Here is a 16,377-nt window from a genome sequence, read left to right as displayed (position 1 = left end):
TTAGTGTAGTCAAAATCATAAAGACAGCAAGTAGAATGGTAGTTGCCAGGGGCTGGGGGGAGGGAGGAATGGGGAGTTATTTTTTAATTAGTATAGAGTTTCAGTTTTACAAGATGAAAAGAGTTCTGGAGCTAGATGGCAGTGATGGTTGCATATTAGGAATGTATTAATATCACTAAACTGCACACTTTAAAATGTTTAAGATGGTAAATGTTCTTACATTTTACAATTAAAAAAATAAAAATAAAAACAAAACTACATATAGTGAAGAAGTAGGAAATGAAGTTGCAACCAAAGGGATCAATATTTTGAGTGGGAAATCTAATACTTAATTCAGTGCTAATTTTTATATTTTTAGTAGAGACAAGGTTTCACCATGTTGCCAGGCTGGTCGTGAACTTCTGACCTCAAGTGATCTGCCCACCTCGGCCTCCCAAAGTGCTGGGATTACAGGTATGAGCCACCGTGCCCGGCCTCACACCCTTCTCTTAATTCCATTTTCTCTCCTCTCCTCTGCCCCTTAATACACTGCACTTAACCTTGTCATAAGCCAAGTAGGACCTGAAATAAGAATACTCAAAACAAGGTTGAAATAAACAAGAAGACAGAAACCAACGCCAGCATTTTTTTTTTTTTTAATGCTTGGTAACTGTCCCTTTGTGTCTCCCTAAGTGCAGGATAAACTTCTTGGGGCAAATACAAACGCTTGAGAAAATTCTGGGCCAAGGAGTCTTGCACTGGATATATTCACCAAATTACCTGCAGATGATAACAGCGTAAGTCAAGCGAGTTCTAAAAGTAACAAACGACTTAGTTATCTGGATAAATCCGTCCTTCCTTTTCTTTTTCACCTAGCCCTTTTGTCAGGCCTCTAAAATGTAAGATAACTACGTGGGAAATCCAGCAGCGGCTGGTGGTGTGTTTTTACCCTGATTTTATCACTCCAAGTATCTACCGTCACTGGTTTTGCGAAGACTAGCTTTCCATCAGAATGAGGTGTGGCTGGAACGCCTGAGGAAATCAAACCAAGTTTTCCAGCGGACGCAGTTGACAGCGTCTCCGCACACCGCGCCGGGGTAGGAACTTCCTCCCGCCTGGTTCGCCCGGCGGGGAACCAATAAAGTTGAGCGCGTTCAAAAGGGTCCTAATCTTCCAGGGTCCACTGGGCAGGCCTGCAAAATAAGGCCCCTAGAAACTCCCTGAGGTTTTCAAGTCTTCTCCCTCTCCTCGGAATTTTTTCCCCCACATTCGCATTACTTTTATTCTGACGGAAACGGCGCGGGCTAGGCCCCAGGAGGGGCTCATTTCAGGTGCAACTGGCCCGGCGATCGCGGCGGGCAACCCCTACGAGGCCCCCGGTTGACCAGGAGCTGGCGGTCCGAGCTGTGGCTTGGAAGACCGACGCGATGAAGCCCAGACCTGCAGGGTTCGTGGATAATAAACTCAAGCAGCGAGTCATCCAGGTGTGTATTCTGCACCGCTCGGCCTGGCCAAGGGCCCCGATCGCTGCCCCAGGGTGCCCCTCCCCTTTTGTCGGGTGGCGTCCAGGTGGAACTCAACTAGTCTTCTTTCCCCAGTCTGGGTCTGGGCGTGCATCTGTTCCTCCTTAGTTGGTGGTGCCGGGGCCTTCCCTACCCACGTTGGTGCGGAGTCTCAGGGAAAAGCCGGGGACGGTGGGAGGGTGCAGCTTGGTAGGGCTGCCCAGGTTGTCTGGTCGTCTTCAGCGCAGATCATTCAGTAGAGTGGTGTTAGCCTTTGAATTTTAACCTCTTTGGCTTGTGAAGTTAGTGAAGTTAGTACAGGAATGGTCTTCAAACCCTCGCATTGTAAGAGGTCTTTGAGAAGGGGTGGCATAAATAATATGTTAATTTCCTTTCTCAAGGAACTTACACACTAAAACGAGGTAACATGGGTCTGGCAACAGTAACAGGCACTTTGCCTACGGTTTTCTCATTTTCATGACCATCAGTAAAAAAGCAGTGTGTGGCAAATACCTTAGAATGTAAGCAAGCAGTCTGAGTTAAAAGGTGGGAGAGAATTTTCTTCACTTAGGAATTTGTGAACTACACGTTCTCCTTGTTTTTCTTTCACTTCACCAGCCCCTAAACAATCTCCTTTTCGGACCCATCTTTTCCTACCAACTTGTAAATGTTGGAAGTGCTCTGAGCCACTGTTCTCTTACCTCCCCTTCCTCCTCTTTCCTCATACACCTTTCTTATCTATCCATACTTCCTATGTGATCTCATTTAGTGTAATAACCTTTGAATAGTATCTACATATTCTATTATCTATGTATTTATTTCATTTTATTTTTATTTTTCTGAGACATAGTCTCGCTCTGTTGCCCAGGCTAGAGTGCAGTGGCTGTTTATGGGCACAATCATAGCTCACTGCACCCTCGGCCTCCCTGGCTCAAGTGATCCTCCCTCCTCAGCCTCCCCTGTAACTGGGACTACAGGTGTGCACCACCACACCTGGCTAATGTATTATTTTTATTATTTGTAGAGATGGGGTTCCACTATGTTACTCTGGCTGGTCTCTAACTCCTGGGCTCAAGTGATTGGGCCTCAGCTTCCCAAAGTGCTGGGATTACTGGTGCAAGCTGCTGCACTGGCCTCTATATATTTATGACTGCTAAATTTATATCTCCAGTCCAGATTTTATCTTGAAGTACAGATTGATATATCCAGCTGCCTAGTCAGTATATCTCCAAATTAAAATGGCCAAGTGGAACTTGTGATTTTTTCTTCCTTCAAACCTGCCCTTTCTTAGTATTCTGTATCTCAGTAAATGATACTACCATTCGTCCAGTTCTTAAGGCCAAAAACCTTAAGGATCATTCTGAGTCTTTCTTTCATTTCCTGTATACTATCTGTCAACAGCCTGGTTGGCTTTACTTTCAAAATATATTCCAAGTACTTCTTACTGTCTTTCCCTGTAACCATCTTAGTCCAAACCATCATCTCTACCTTATACTATTGCAATAACCTCCTAACTGATCTCTCTGATTCTGCTTTCACCTAAAGCCTATTCCCCACAGAGCAGCCAGATACATCTAATTTTTTTTTTTTTTGCTCACTGAAACCTCTGCCTCCTGGGTTCAAACGATTCTCCTGCCTCAGCCTCCCGAGTATGTGGGATTACAAGTGCATGCCATCACACCTGGCTAATTTTTGTATTTTTAGTAGAGATAGGGTTTCACCATGTTGGCCAGGCTAGTCTTGAACTCCTGACCTCAGGTGATCTGCCCGCCTCAGCCTCCCAAAGTGCTGGGATTACAGGCCTGGCCAAGACATCCTTTTAAAGGGAAAAATCGGGCTACAGGAGGGATAGCATTAGGAGAAATACCTAATATAGATGACGGGTTGATGGGTGCAGGAAACTACCATGGCACCTGTATACCTGTGTAACAAACCTGCACGTTCTGCACATGTATCCCAGGACTTTAAGTATAATTTAAGAAAAGGGGGAGAAAATCAGAGCTTGCCATAGCCCTGCTCAAAACCTTTCCGTGGAGTCACAGACATCTAGAGTAAAACCCAGTCTAAAAAGCCCTGCATATTCTGGCCTCTGTTGTCCTAGTTTACTTTTCCTCTCCTGTCCCAACCACACAGACCTTCTCAAACATGCCAAGCACAGGACCTTTGTTCTCGTTGTTCAGTCACTCTGAATTACTCTTCCTCTGATGTTCCCACGTCCCACAACTTGCTCCTTCACTTTATTCAGGTTTCTGAGCAGTGACTCCTAATTACTGGATCCGGTGGCCTCTTCTGTGTCCTCACACTTGACTCTTTTCAGCGTTTGACATCAGTTTTCCTCTATCGCTTTCACTTTGGTTCATTATAAAAGTACAAATTGAATATCCCTTATTCTAAATGCTTAAAACCAAAAAAATGTTTCAGATTGATTTTTTTCAGGTTTTGGAATGTTTGCACATACATAATGAGGTATTTGGGGATGGGACCCAAGTTAAACATGAAGTTTATTTATGTTTCATATACACCTTACACACATAGCCTGAAGATAGTCTTACACAATATTTTAAATAAATTTTCACTTAGCTATATATTTAATTTAATTTTAATTTTTTATTTTTGAGACTGGGTCTCGCTGTGTCACCCAGGCTGGAGTGTAGTGGTGTGAACACTGCTCACTGCCGTCTCAAACTAGTGGAGTCAAGTGATTCTCCCACCTCAGCCTCCCATGTAGCTGGGACCACAGGTATGCACCACCATGTCTGGCTAATTTTTAAATTTTTTGTAGAGATGAGATCTTACCATCTTGCCCAGGCTGGTCTCGAACACCTGGACTCAAGCAATCCTCCCGCCTTGGCCTCTCAAAGTGCTGGGATTACAGGTGTCAGCCACCACGCCCAGGCTTATTTATTTATTTTTTTTTGAGGCAAGGTCTCGTTCTGTTATCCAGGCTAGAGTGCAGTGGCTCGATCATAGCTCACTGCAACCTCTAAGTCTGGGCTTAAGCGATCTCCCACCTTGGCCTCCCAAAATGCTGGGAGTATAAGCATAAGCCACCACACCCAATCAACTTTTTAATTTTTTTGTAGAGATGAGGTCAAACTTTGTTGCCCAGGGTGGTCTCAAACTCCTGGGCTCCCAAAGTGTTGGGGTTACAGGTATGAGCCACCACGCCCAGCCAAAAGGTGATTTAATATTGAAACTAAATTGCCTCAAGCTAGTAGTTCTGCAGTATCTGACAGATGTCAAATATCACTGTGTTCCTTGAAGTTTAAAATATCCCCTCCTGCCCTTATGAGTTTATTGCAGTGTTCTGGGGTGTTTGGAAACCTAGGATATTAGTAAGTAAGCCCTCACTTACTGCCTTATAACTATTCTAGTAATTATTAGTATTGTGTTATAGTGATTAATAATGTTAATTAAATTTTCTGATTTCAGACTTGACAATTATTTGGTTACTTTTATTTATGTTTCTGTTATGCTTTATTAATGAAGAGTTTATCTTAAAGTATAATGTGTTCAGATAGCTCAATCTGTTGATTAAAATCACTGAGTTTGAAATACTGAGTGTTTTGTGTTTGTTCTATTTTCTGTTTTAGTACCTTACCAGTAACAAATGTGGCAAATATGTGGACATTGGAGTCTTAGCGTCTGATTTACAAAGAATGTACAGGTAAATAAATATAGTTTCCAGATCCTTGGATTTTTATTTCTCCTTTACCATTTTAAAAGTTTATATCCTGCTTAAATTTCCAGTTGATATCAATAGCTGCTGGCATTAGTTCACCAATCCATAATCTTGGAACTCAATTTGATTATGCAAACATTTATCAAATACCTATTATGTGCAGTAAGATGTCTTTTGTACTGTGGGAAATGGGTCGCTGCTTATCTTTTAGTACCTCACAGTCTGGTCAAGAGATAGAGATGTTATTTTATCACTTCCTTTCCTGCTTCATTAGAAAATTAAAACCGGGCCAGGCATAATGGCTCATGCCTGTAATCTCAGCACTTTGGGAGGCTGAGATGGGAGGATGGCTTAAGCCCAGGAGTTTGAGACCAGCCTGGGCAATATGGTGAAACCCCATCTGTACAAAAAATATACAAAAATTTGCCAGGCTTGGTGGCATGCACCTGTGGTCCCACCTACTTGGGAGGCTGAGGTGGGAGGATCACTTGAGCCCAGGAGGTCAAGGCTGTAGTGAGCTATGGTCATGCCACTGCACTCTAACCTCAGTGACAGAATAAGATCCTGTCCCAAAAAAGAAAGAAAGAAAATTAAAACCATCACCAGCATGTATGATCTCCCTGAGTTTCCTGACTCCTTTCTTTTTTTTTTTTTGAGACGGAATTTTGCTCTTCTTGTTGCCCAGGCTGGAGTGCAATGGCATGACCTCGGCTCACCGCAACCTCCACTTCCCAGGTTCAAGCAGTTCACCTGCCTCAGCCTCCCAAGTAGCTGGGATTACAGGCATGTGCCACCACACTTGGGTAATTTTGTATTTTTAGTAGAGACAGGGTTTCACCATGTTGGCCAGGCTGGTCTCGAACTCCCGACTTCAGGTGATCCGCCCACCTTGGCCTCCCAAAGTGCTGGGATTACAGGTGTGAGCCACAGCACCCAGCCTTTTTTTTTTGGAGACGGAGTCTCGCTCTTTCACCCAGGCTGGAGTGCAGTGGCGTGATCTCGGCTCACTGCAGGCTCCGCCCCCCGGGGTTCACGCCATTCTCCTGCCTCAGCCTCCTGCGTAGCTGGGACTACAGGCGCCCACCACCTCGCCCAGCTAATTTTTTGTATTTTTAGTGGAGGCGAGGGTTTCACCATGTTAGCCAGGATGGTCTCGATCTCCTGACCTCGTGATCCGCCCGCCTCGGCCTCCTAAAGTGCTGGGATTACAGGCGTGAGCCACCACGCCCGGCCTTCTCTTTTTTTTTTAATATAATTTTTATTTTTATTTTTTGTGGAGACAGGGCCTTCTGTATTTGCCCAGGTTGGTATTGAACACCTGACCTCAAGTGATCCTTCCACCTTCACCTCCCTAAGTGGTAGGATGATAGGCATGAGCCATCATTCCCAGCCAGCTTCCTGAGTCTTTTTTTTCTTTTCTTTTTTTTTTCTGAGATGGAGTCTTGCTCTGTCGCCCAGGCTGGAGTACAGTGGCGCGATCTTGGCTCACTGCAAGCTCCGCCTCCTGGGTTCAAGCGATTCTCCTGCCTCAGCCTCCTGAGTAGCTGGGATTACAGGCATGCGCTAACCACACCCAACTAATTTTTGTATTTTTAATAGAGATGGGGTTTCACCATGTTGGCCAGGCTGGTCTTGAACTCCTGACCTCAGGTGATCCGCCCACCTCAGCCTCCCAAAGTTCTGGGGTTATAGGCGGGAGCCACCGCACCTGGCCAAGAATACCTTACTTATTTCTAAAGGCTCTGTCTCCAAATGCAGTCATATTCTGAGGTACTGGGGGTTAGGACATCAACATAAGAATTTAAGGGAAACACAATTCAGCTTATTGGACTCTGTCCTGTGGCTCCCAAAATTCATGTCCTTCTCATGTGCAGATACATTCATTCCATTCCACAAGCCCCAAAAGTCTTAACTCATTTTAGCATCAACTCTGAAGTCCAAACTCTCATCTAAATATCATCTAAATGAGCCCAGATGCAAGGACTCACACCTATAATCTCAGCATTTTGAGGGGCCAATGGCTTAAGTCCATAGAGTTCAAGACCAGCCTGGGGAACATAGTGAGACCCCATCTCTACAAAATGAAAATAGAAATAATTAGCTGGGCATGGTGGCATGAACCTGTAGTCCTTGCTGCTCGAGAGGCTGAGGTGGGAGGATCGCTTGAGCCCAGGAGTTCAAGGTTGCAGTGAGCTATGATTGCACCAGTACACTCCAGCTGGGTAACAGAGCAAGACCCTGTCTCTAAAAATAAAATAAATAAAAATAATGTTATCTAAATTAATTGGTAATGGCTAAGATTCAAGGTATGATTTATCCTGAGGCAAAATTCCTCTTCATCTATTAACGTGAAACCAGACAAGTTATCTGCTTCCAAAATACAGGCATGTGCTATATAACAGTGTTTCAGTCAGTGATGGACCTCATGTATGATGGTGATCCCATAAGATTATTACATCATATTTGTACTGTACCTTTTCTGTGTTTAGATATGTTTAAATACACAATACCATTGTGTTACAGTTGCCAGTAGTATTTAGTACAATAATGTGCTGTATAGGTTTGTAGGCACAGTAGGCTATACCATGTAGTCTAGGTGTGTAATAGGCTAGCCCATCTAGGTTTGTGTAAGTACAGTCTTACTTATTTTTGTTTTCACACAATGAAAATGCCTAACGATACACTTCTCAGAATGTATCTCCATTGTTTAGTGATGCACGATTGTACAATGGCGGGACAGGCATAGGTGTAGGTTAGACATTCCTATTCTAAAAGAGAGCAATTGGAAAAAAGAAAGAGTCATGGGTCCCAAGCAAGTCTAAAATCAAGCAGGGCAAATGTCATTAGATTTTCAGGCTTTAGAATAATCCTCTTTGGCTTGATGCCCTGCCCTGTGGGCTCAGTAAGTTGGTGATCCTGCTCTGTTACCTAGGAGGAGACAGCCCCACCTGCTGGACCTGTGCCCTCTGGGCCTGTGTTGGCAGTGGCAGCCCTGCCTTCTTTTGAGCCTCCTTAAGGGTTATTCTTCCCTTTTCTTGAAGGATAACTTGTGTTCACAGCTGGATGGTTTTATTGGCCCTGTCCTATAGAATCCTGGAAGTCCAATAGCCTTCCTTAATTTTGTCCCCATCTCTGTCCCTTCAGTCCAAACTGGCAGTGTTTCTGTTGCTTTAACCCCATCTCTATTCCTGGCTTCTGCTGAGATGGCTGACTGGATCCATAAGTCATATGCTGGTAATCGCTTTAGCAAATTGTTGTCCCCCCACACCCTTGATGTTCTCTTTAGATTATACTTTTTCATTTTTTACAGTATGGATAAACTGAGAATTTTCCAATCTTCAGGTTCTGGTTTCCTTTTTGTTGAACAATTCCTTCTTTATCTCTCTCTATACTGTAAAATCTCACTATAAGCAGCAAGGAGAAATCAGGCCACACTTCAACACTTTGCTTGGAAATGTGAGTGAAATATCTAGATTCATCACTTACAAGTTCTACTTTTAAAACAGTAAAACACAAGTCCTCTGCCACTTCATAACATGGACTGCCTTTCTTCCAATTTCCAATATTATGCTTCTCATTTCTGTCTGAGACCTCACCAGAAGCATCTTTAACATTCATATTTCTAATAGCATTCTCTTTCTGTGTGTATATAACTATAGAACCTTCCTGTACAGCTCTTGTCTTTCTGAGCTCTTACCAGAATTGCCTTCAGTGTCCTTTTTTTTTTTTTTTTGGATATGGAGTCTCACTCTGTCACCCAGGCTGGAGTGCAGTGGTACAATCTCAGCTCACTGCAACCTCTGCCTCCCGGGTTCAAGCGATTCTCCTGCCTCAGCCTCCCAAGTGGCTGGGACTACGGGTGCACGCCACCATGCCTGGCTAATTTTTTGTATTTTAGTAGCGACAGGGTTTCACCGTGTTGCCCAGGCTGGTCTTGAACTCCTGAGCTCAGGCAATCTGCCCGCCTCAGCCTCCCAACATGCTAGGATTACAGGCATGTGCCACCACGCCCTGCAGTGTCCATATTTCTAATAGCAGTCACTTTAGAGCCATCTAGGTTTCTTCTAACATGCACCTCAAAACTCTCTGGCCTCTATTACCTAGTTCCAAAACCATTTCTACATTTTAAGGTATTTGTCACAGTAGCACTATACTTACCAGTACCAAAATCTGTATTAGGAAGGAAGAAAAGAAGATAAACTAAGACAGAAAGCTTTTTAAAACAATAGTATACCTCACTTTGGCTACCATTCAGTAGTATTTTTCCTTCTCCTTATCAGAATTTATTTAATGAGTGGTCTAAGGCCAGGGCACAGTGGCTCACACCTGTAATTTCAGCACTTAGAGAGGCTGACACAGGAAGATCACTTGAGGCTAAGAGTTTGAGACCAGCCTGGGCAACATAGCAAGATTCTGTCTCTACAAAAAAAAAAATAAAAAATTAGCGTGGCATGCACCCGTAGTCGGTCCTAGCTACTTGGGAAGTTGAGGCAGGAGGATCACTTGAGGCCAGGAAGAGACGAGGTTTCACCGTGTTAGCCAGGCTGGTCTTGATCTCCTGACCTCATGATCCTCCCACCTCAGCCTCCCAAAGTTCTGGAATTACAGGAGTGAGCCACCGCACCTGGCTGCAGATATTCTTTTTTACAGAGATACATGCTGAGAATTTTTGAGATGAAGGGTCTATAACTTAGTTTCTTCTTCTTAGTTTTTTAATTTATTATTTTTTTCTGAGATGAGATCTTACTGTGTTGGCCAAGCTGAGTGCATTGGTACAATCACGGCTCACTGCAGCCTTCACCTCCCAGACTCAAGCTGTCCTTCCACCTCAGCCTCCCAAGTAGCTGGGACTATAGCCACTTACTACCATGCCTGGCTAATTTTTAATATTTTGTAGTGATAGGCTTTCCCTGTGTTGCAGGGATGGTCTCAAACTCCTAGGCTCAAGTGATTCTCCCACCTCGGCCTCCCAAAGTGCTGGGATTACAGGCATGAGCCACTGTGCCTGGCCTAGAACTTATTTTCAAATGGTTCTGCTCTACCCCTCCAAAAGAAATCTCTATATGCAGACAGACATAAAGTAAATGTGGCAGTTTGAGAATACTATAGGTAAAGAATATATAAGTGTTGATTACATTATTTCTTTCATATTTTTAGTAAGTTTGAAATTTTAAAATAAAAATATGAAGCAAAAAAGGTTAGTTTAAAAAAGGGGAAAAAATGGAGAAAGGTCACAATAGTAAATATATAAACTTAGAAGTTTGAAAATAGGTTTATGGCAAGTGTCTATACCGTAACATAATGAAATATTCATGCAAATTTATTTGATTCATTTAGATTGAACTTAATGGGAAAATATTGGTGGAGACTACTATGCTAAACTTCTTGTTTTCTTTTTTCAGTATAGACTATGGTCGAAGAAAAAGAAATGCTTTTAGGATTCAGGTAGAAAAAGGTGAGTCTTTTATTGTTAGAGCTAAATTATCAATAAAGTTATACAAACAATTGTTTTAGCTCATAGTGTTTTCTTTTTGTTTCAGTATTTAGCATAATTAGTAGTGAGAAGGAACTTAATAATTTAACAGAATTAGAAGATGAACATTTGGCAAAAAGAGCAAGACAAGGTGAAGAGGATAATGAGTAAGTATACAAAATGCAGGGTTTTTTTAAACCATCAACCTTATCACGTTACATTCCTGCTTGTAAAACGTTCAATGGCTCTTCATTGCCAACAAAGCCCTGTGTAATATTTACCTAACCTCTTCAGCCATATTGAATGTTCTTTATTCCCCAAAGAGATCAAATTCTCTTTGGCTGTGCCTTTGTATGGGTGGTTTTGTCGAGTTAGAGTGTCATTTCCCTTTCACAAACTCCCACTCAGCCCTCAAGAATCAGTTGAAATGTTACTGCCTTTATTAGGCCTAAGACCCCTTTTTAAATGTTTCCTTAGCTTCTAGTTACAGATATTTGTTATAATCCTTATCATATCATATGGCATTGAAATTATTTGCTTACTTGTTTGCATTACCAACAGTACTGTCTCATTACCTTCTTTTTCTGCCCTAATACAACATCAGATATATAAAAAGGTGCTGATTAATTTTGTTTAAGAAATAGTATTGAGAGTTTAAAAAATATCTTTATTGAGGTATAATTTACATCAGTAAGCTCTACTTTTTTTTTTTTTTTTTTTTTTTTGAGATTAAGTCTCACTGTGTCGCCCAGGCTGGAGTGCAGTGGCACCATCTCGGCTCACTGCAACCTCTGCCTTCCGGGTTCAAGCGATTCTCTTGCCTCACCCTCTCAAGTAGCTGGGATTACAGTCATGTGCCATCACACCTGGCTAATTTTTTATATTTTTGATAGAGACGGGGTTTCACCATGTTGGCCAGGCTGGTTTCGAACTCCTGACTTCTAGTGATCCGCCCATCTCGGCCTCCCAAAGTGCTGGGATTACAGGCATGAGCCATTGCGCCCGGCCAACCTCTACATTTTTAAAGTATAAAATTTGTTAAGTTTTGACATATGTGTGTACTCATTGAACTATCACCATAAGCAAGATACTGAACCTTTCCATAAATATCAAAAGTCTTCTTGTTCCCCTTTGCAGTTCATTTCTCCCTCCACCTGTTTCTAGGCAAACTTTTTTCTTTTTTTTTTGAGACAGGGTTTTACTCTGTCACCCAGGCTGGAGTGCGATCACAGCTCATCGCAGCCTTGACTTCCCAGGTTACTTGATTCTTCTAATTCAGCCTCCCAAGTAGCTTCAGGCACATACCACCACACCTAGCTAATTTTTTGTAGAAACGGGATTTTGCCATGTTGCCCAGGTTGGTCTCGAACTCCTGGGTCTCGAACTCCTGGGCTCAAGCAGTCTGCCCGCCTCATCCTCCCAAAGTGTTGGGATTATAGGTGTGAGCCACAGCACCCAGCTTTAGGCAACCAATGATTTGCTTTCTGTCACTGTATGTTACATTGCATTTTGTAGAATTTTATTTGGAATCATACTTTTAAAGTCTGGATTCTTTCATTCTTTCACTTAGCATGATTTTGAGATTTATCAATGTTGTGTGTATCAATAGTTCATTGCTTTTTATTGATGAGTATGTATGGACATGCTGCAATTATTTTATCTATTTATCTGTTTTTTTTTGAGACAGGGTCTCACTTTGTTGCTCAGGTTGGAATGTAGTGGAGTGGCATATCACAACTCACTGCAGCCTCTACCTCCTGGGCTCAGGCAATTCTCCCATACAGGTGCATGCTACCATGCTCGGTTAATTTTCTAAATTTTTGTAGAAACGGGAGTCTCACTATGTTGTCAGGCTGGTCTTGTACCCCTTGACTCAAGCAATCCTCTTGCCTCGGACTCCCAGACTGCTGGGATTACAGGTGTGAACCACCTTGCCTGACCTATCTGTTTATCTCTTGTTGGGCAGTTGGTTTGTTTCCAGTTTCTGGCTATTACAAATTAAGCTGCTATGAACATTTATGTTCATAAAATTCTACAAAATGCAATGTAACATGTAGTGACAGAAAGCAAATCAATGGTTGCCTAAAGCCAGGTCTTTGTGTGAACAGTATTTTCATTTTCCTTGTTAAATATCTAAGATTGAAATAGCTGGGTTCTGTGATAGATGCATATTTAAGAAATTGCCAAACTATTTTCCAATGTGTTTGTACCATTTTACTTTTACATTAGCAGTTTATGAGAATTCTACTCTTTCCACAAATTGCTAATATTTGGTATGGTCAGTGTTTAATTTTCAGTAGTGTTTCACTGTAAATATGACATTAGCTTTAGGTTTTTTTGTAGATGTCCTTTGTCAGATTGAGGAAGTTTCCTAATATTCCTAGATTGCTGAGAATTTTTGTCATGAATAGGTATTGCATTTGTCAAATGCTTTTCTGCATCTGTTGAAACTTCTCATTATGGCCTTTCCCCTTTAGTCTGTTAATTTGGTGAATTACATTGGTTCCCAGTATTAAGCCAATCTTGCATTCCGGGGATAAACTCTACTTGGTCCTGATATGTTATCTTTTTAATGTATTGTTGGCAGCCTGGGCAACATAGCGAGACTCTGTCTCTACAGAAAATTTAAAAATTAGCCAGGCATAGTGCTGCATGGTTCTATCCCAGCTTCTTTGGAAGCTGAGGTAGGAGGATTGTTTGAGCCCCAGAGTCGAAGGTTACAATGAGCTATAATTATGCCACTACACTCCAGCCTGGGTGAGAGAGTGAGACCTTGTCTCTAAAAAAAAAAAAAAGAAAAACAAAAAGAGTATTTGTAAAGAGTAGTTGTTTGATGTTGTTTTTTTTGAGATGGAGTCTCACTGTTGTCACCCAGGCTGGAGTGCAATAGCGTGATCTCAGCTCGATGCAACCACCGCCTCCCAGGTTTAAGCCATTCTCCTGCCTCAGCCTCCTGAGTAGCTAGGATTACAGGCACATGCCACCATGCCCAGCTAATTTTTGAAAAAAAGAGTATTAATTGGACTCGATTTACTAATCTTTTTCTACAGATGTTTGCATCTGTATGTCATATTGATCTGAATTTTCTTTTGTTCATTTTTGGAACGTCTGTCATGTTTTGGTGTTAGGGTTACACCGGCCTCATGATATTAGTGGGAAAGTGTTCTTTTGTTCTCTATTTTATGAAAACACATTATGGAAATTCTTTTTTGAATATTTGTTAGTGTTCGCCCACAGTTTATCTAGGCCTAGAGTCAACTTCCCCCAGAGTCTTCTTTTTCTGAAGGATTTTGATAAATTTTAATTTTGCTAGATATACGGCTCTTCCTTACATCTCTCCTTATGTCAATTGTGATAAATTGTATTTTTCAATTATTTGTTTATTTTCTCTCAGGTGTGGAATTTGTTGGCATAATGCTTCTGCAATATTCTCTTGTTATCCTTTTAATGTCTATAGGATTTGGGGTGATAGCCCCATTTTACTGTTTGTAGCTCAGCCTTTTTCATTTAGATTTATCATAATTTTCTTAACCAGTTCTGTATTCATGGATATTTATTTGCCTTACACTATTGCATAATAAATAACTCTTTACTGCATATATCTTTGTACACGTCACTTTTTAAATTTTATTTATTTATTTATTTATTTTTTTGAGACGGAGTCTCGCTCTGTCGCTCAGGCTGGAGTGCAGTGGCGCAATCTCGGCTCACTGCAAGCTCTGCCTCCCAGGTTCACGCCACTCTCCTGTCTCAGCCTCCCCGAGTAGCTGGGACTACAGGTGCCCACCACCACGCCTGGCTAATTTTTTGTATTTTTTAGTATAGACGGGGTTTCACCGTGGTGTCGATCTCCTGACCTCGTGATCCGCCTGCCTTGGCCTCCCAAAGTGCTGGGATTACAAGCGTGAGCCACCACGTCCGGCACACATCACTTTTTTTATGTTGAATTTTTGAGGTGGAATTTCTGGGGTCAAAGATTTATATTTTTGAGATGTCTAGTGCATTTGGACTTACCCTTCCTAAAAAGGTTGCCTCAGTTTATACTCCCAACAACTTTGTATAAAGGGCACATTTCTCTGCATCCCTGCAATCTTAGTTATACTATAATCTTTGCTGTTTTTATAGGCATATTTATCTTTTTTTTTTTTCTTTTTTTGAGACTGAATCTCGCTCTGTCACCCAGGCTGGAGTCCAATGGTGCGATCTTGGCTCACTGCATCCTCTGCCTCCCAGGTTCAAGCAATTCTCCTGCCTCACCCTCCCGAGTAGTTGGGATTACAGGCACCCACCACCACTGCTGGCCAATTTTTGTATGTTTAGTAGAGACAGGGTTTCACCATGTTGGCCAGGCTGGTCTTGAACTCCTGATCTCAGGTGATCCGCCCACCTCGGCCTCCCAAAGTGCTGGGATTACAGGCTTGAGCCACCACACCCGGCCTTGATCATATTTTTATTTGTGATTTTATAATTATTGAGGTTAGTTTTTTTGTTATTTCATATTTGTTTTGCGAATTGCTTGCTTATGGGTTTTTTTCTATTCCGTTTGAGAGGTATTTGCATTTTCCTTATTAGTTGTCAGAGTGTTTTGCATAAAATAATACCTCTTTTTATATGCATTTTAACTGCTTTCCCCATGTTGCGCTTCTCTTTTAATTTTTGTTTGCACCGTCTTTTGATTAGAGAAGTTTTGCATTTTTATGTAGTCAAATCTATCAGTCTTTTTCCTTTTGGTTTATGCTGGTATGCTTAGAAAGACCTCTCTCACAAGAGCGTGTAAAATAATTACTTACACTTTTTTCTTCTTTATGTTTAACTCTTTAATCCACTTGGAATTTTTTTTTTCTTTTTTTAGGGCATGAGTTGTAAGGCAAAACTTTTTTTTTTCAAATAGTTGAATGATATACCTTATTTACATTGATTAGAATTACTCCCAAGTAATGCTGATTAATTTTAATGAATACAGAATTTGCTTGTGTGTTGTTTTTTTTTTTTTTTTTTGAGACAGTGTCTCGCTCTGTCACCCAGGCTTCAGTGCACTGGCACAATCATGGCTTACCACAGTCTTGACGTCCCAGGCCCAAGCGATCCTCCCACCTCAGCCTCACAAGTAGCTGTGATTACAGGTGTGCACCAGCATGCCCAGCTAATTTTTTAATTTTTTTATAGAGACAGAATCTCCCTTAGTTGCCCAGGCTAGAATTTGTATCTTAATATCTTAATTATAACAGCATTTCATTGCATTCATATAAAGCTTTCTACTTTAAAAAAAAAAAAAGTCCTTTTCTTATTTAAATAATTTTTTTTTTTTTTAGACAGAGTCTCGTACTGTGGGCCAGGCTGGAGTGTAGTGGCATGATCTTGGCTCACTGCAACCTCCATCTCCCGGGCTCAAGCGATTCTCCTGCCTCAGCCTCCCAAGTAGCTGGGATTATAGGCGTGTTTTCACCACGCCTGGCTAATTTTTGTATTTTTAGTAGAGACGGGGTTTCACCATGTTGGCCAGGCTAGTCTCGAACTCCTGACCTCAGGTAATCCACCCACCTCGGCCTCCCAAAGTGCTGGGATTACAGGTGTGAGCCACCGCACCGGGCCTATTTAAATAATTTCCAAAGAAGTATTAAATACTAGCAGAGTCCTGAAGTTACTTGAAGCTGTTAGATAACAACTTTCGGTTATAGTGAATTAAGACTACATTCTCAGCTTGTAGTTTATTAGGATTTATACCTCTTTTCTGATACAGG

At 41.8% G+C, this 16,377-nt stretch overlaps 1 protein-coding gene across 4 annotated transcripts in view; it reads left to right on the top strand.

The window, feature by feature from the left end:
* Positions 1 to 1,361: 1,361 nt before the first annotated feature.
* NVL (nuclear VCP like) overlaps positions 1,362 to 16,377 on the top strand; it is a 100,469-nt gene continuing 85,453 nt past the window's right edge. For 2 of the 4 annotated variants that reach the window (XM_058430545.1, XM_032136639.2), the window contains exons 1-4: positions 1,371 to 1,463; positions 5,075 to 5,148; positions 10,566 to 10,618; positions 10,704 to 10,803. In XM_058430545.1, coding sequence (XP_058286528.1) covers positions 1,407 to 1,463; positions 5,075 to 5,148; positions 10,566 to 10,618; positions 10,704 to 10,803 — 284 coding nt within the window. In that variant the 5' untranslated portion in view covers positions 1,371 to 1,406. Of the gene's footprint in view, positions 1,464 to 5,074; positions 5,149 to 10,565; positions 10,619 to 10,703; positions 10,804 to 16,377 lie in introns of those variants that run through there. The other 2 variants (XM_032136638.2, XM_058430544.1) reach the window with 2 other exon arrangements.

The sequence above is a fragment of the Hylobates moloch genome, unplaced genomic scaffold (genome assembly GCF_009828535.3).
Source record: "Hylobates moloch isolate HMO894 unplaced genomic scaffold, HMol_V3 SCAFFOLD_18, whole genome shotgun sequence".
Classification (NCBI taxonomy): domain Eukaryota; kingdom Metazoa; phylum Chordata; class Mammalia; order Primates; family Hylobatidae; genus Hylobates; species Hylobates moloch.
Note: the sequence above shows the minus strand (reverse complement) of the source record. Positions and strands in the feature narration are given on the sequence as shown.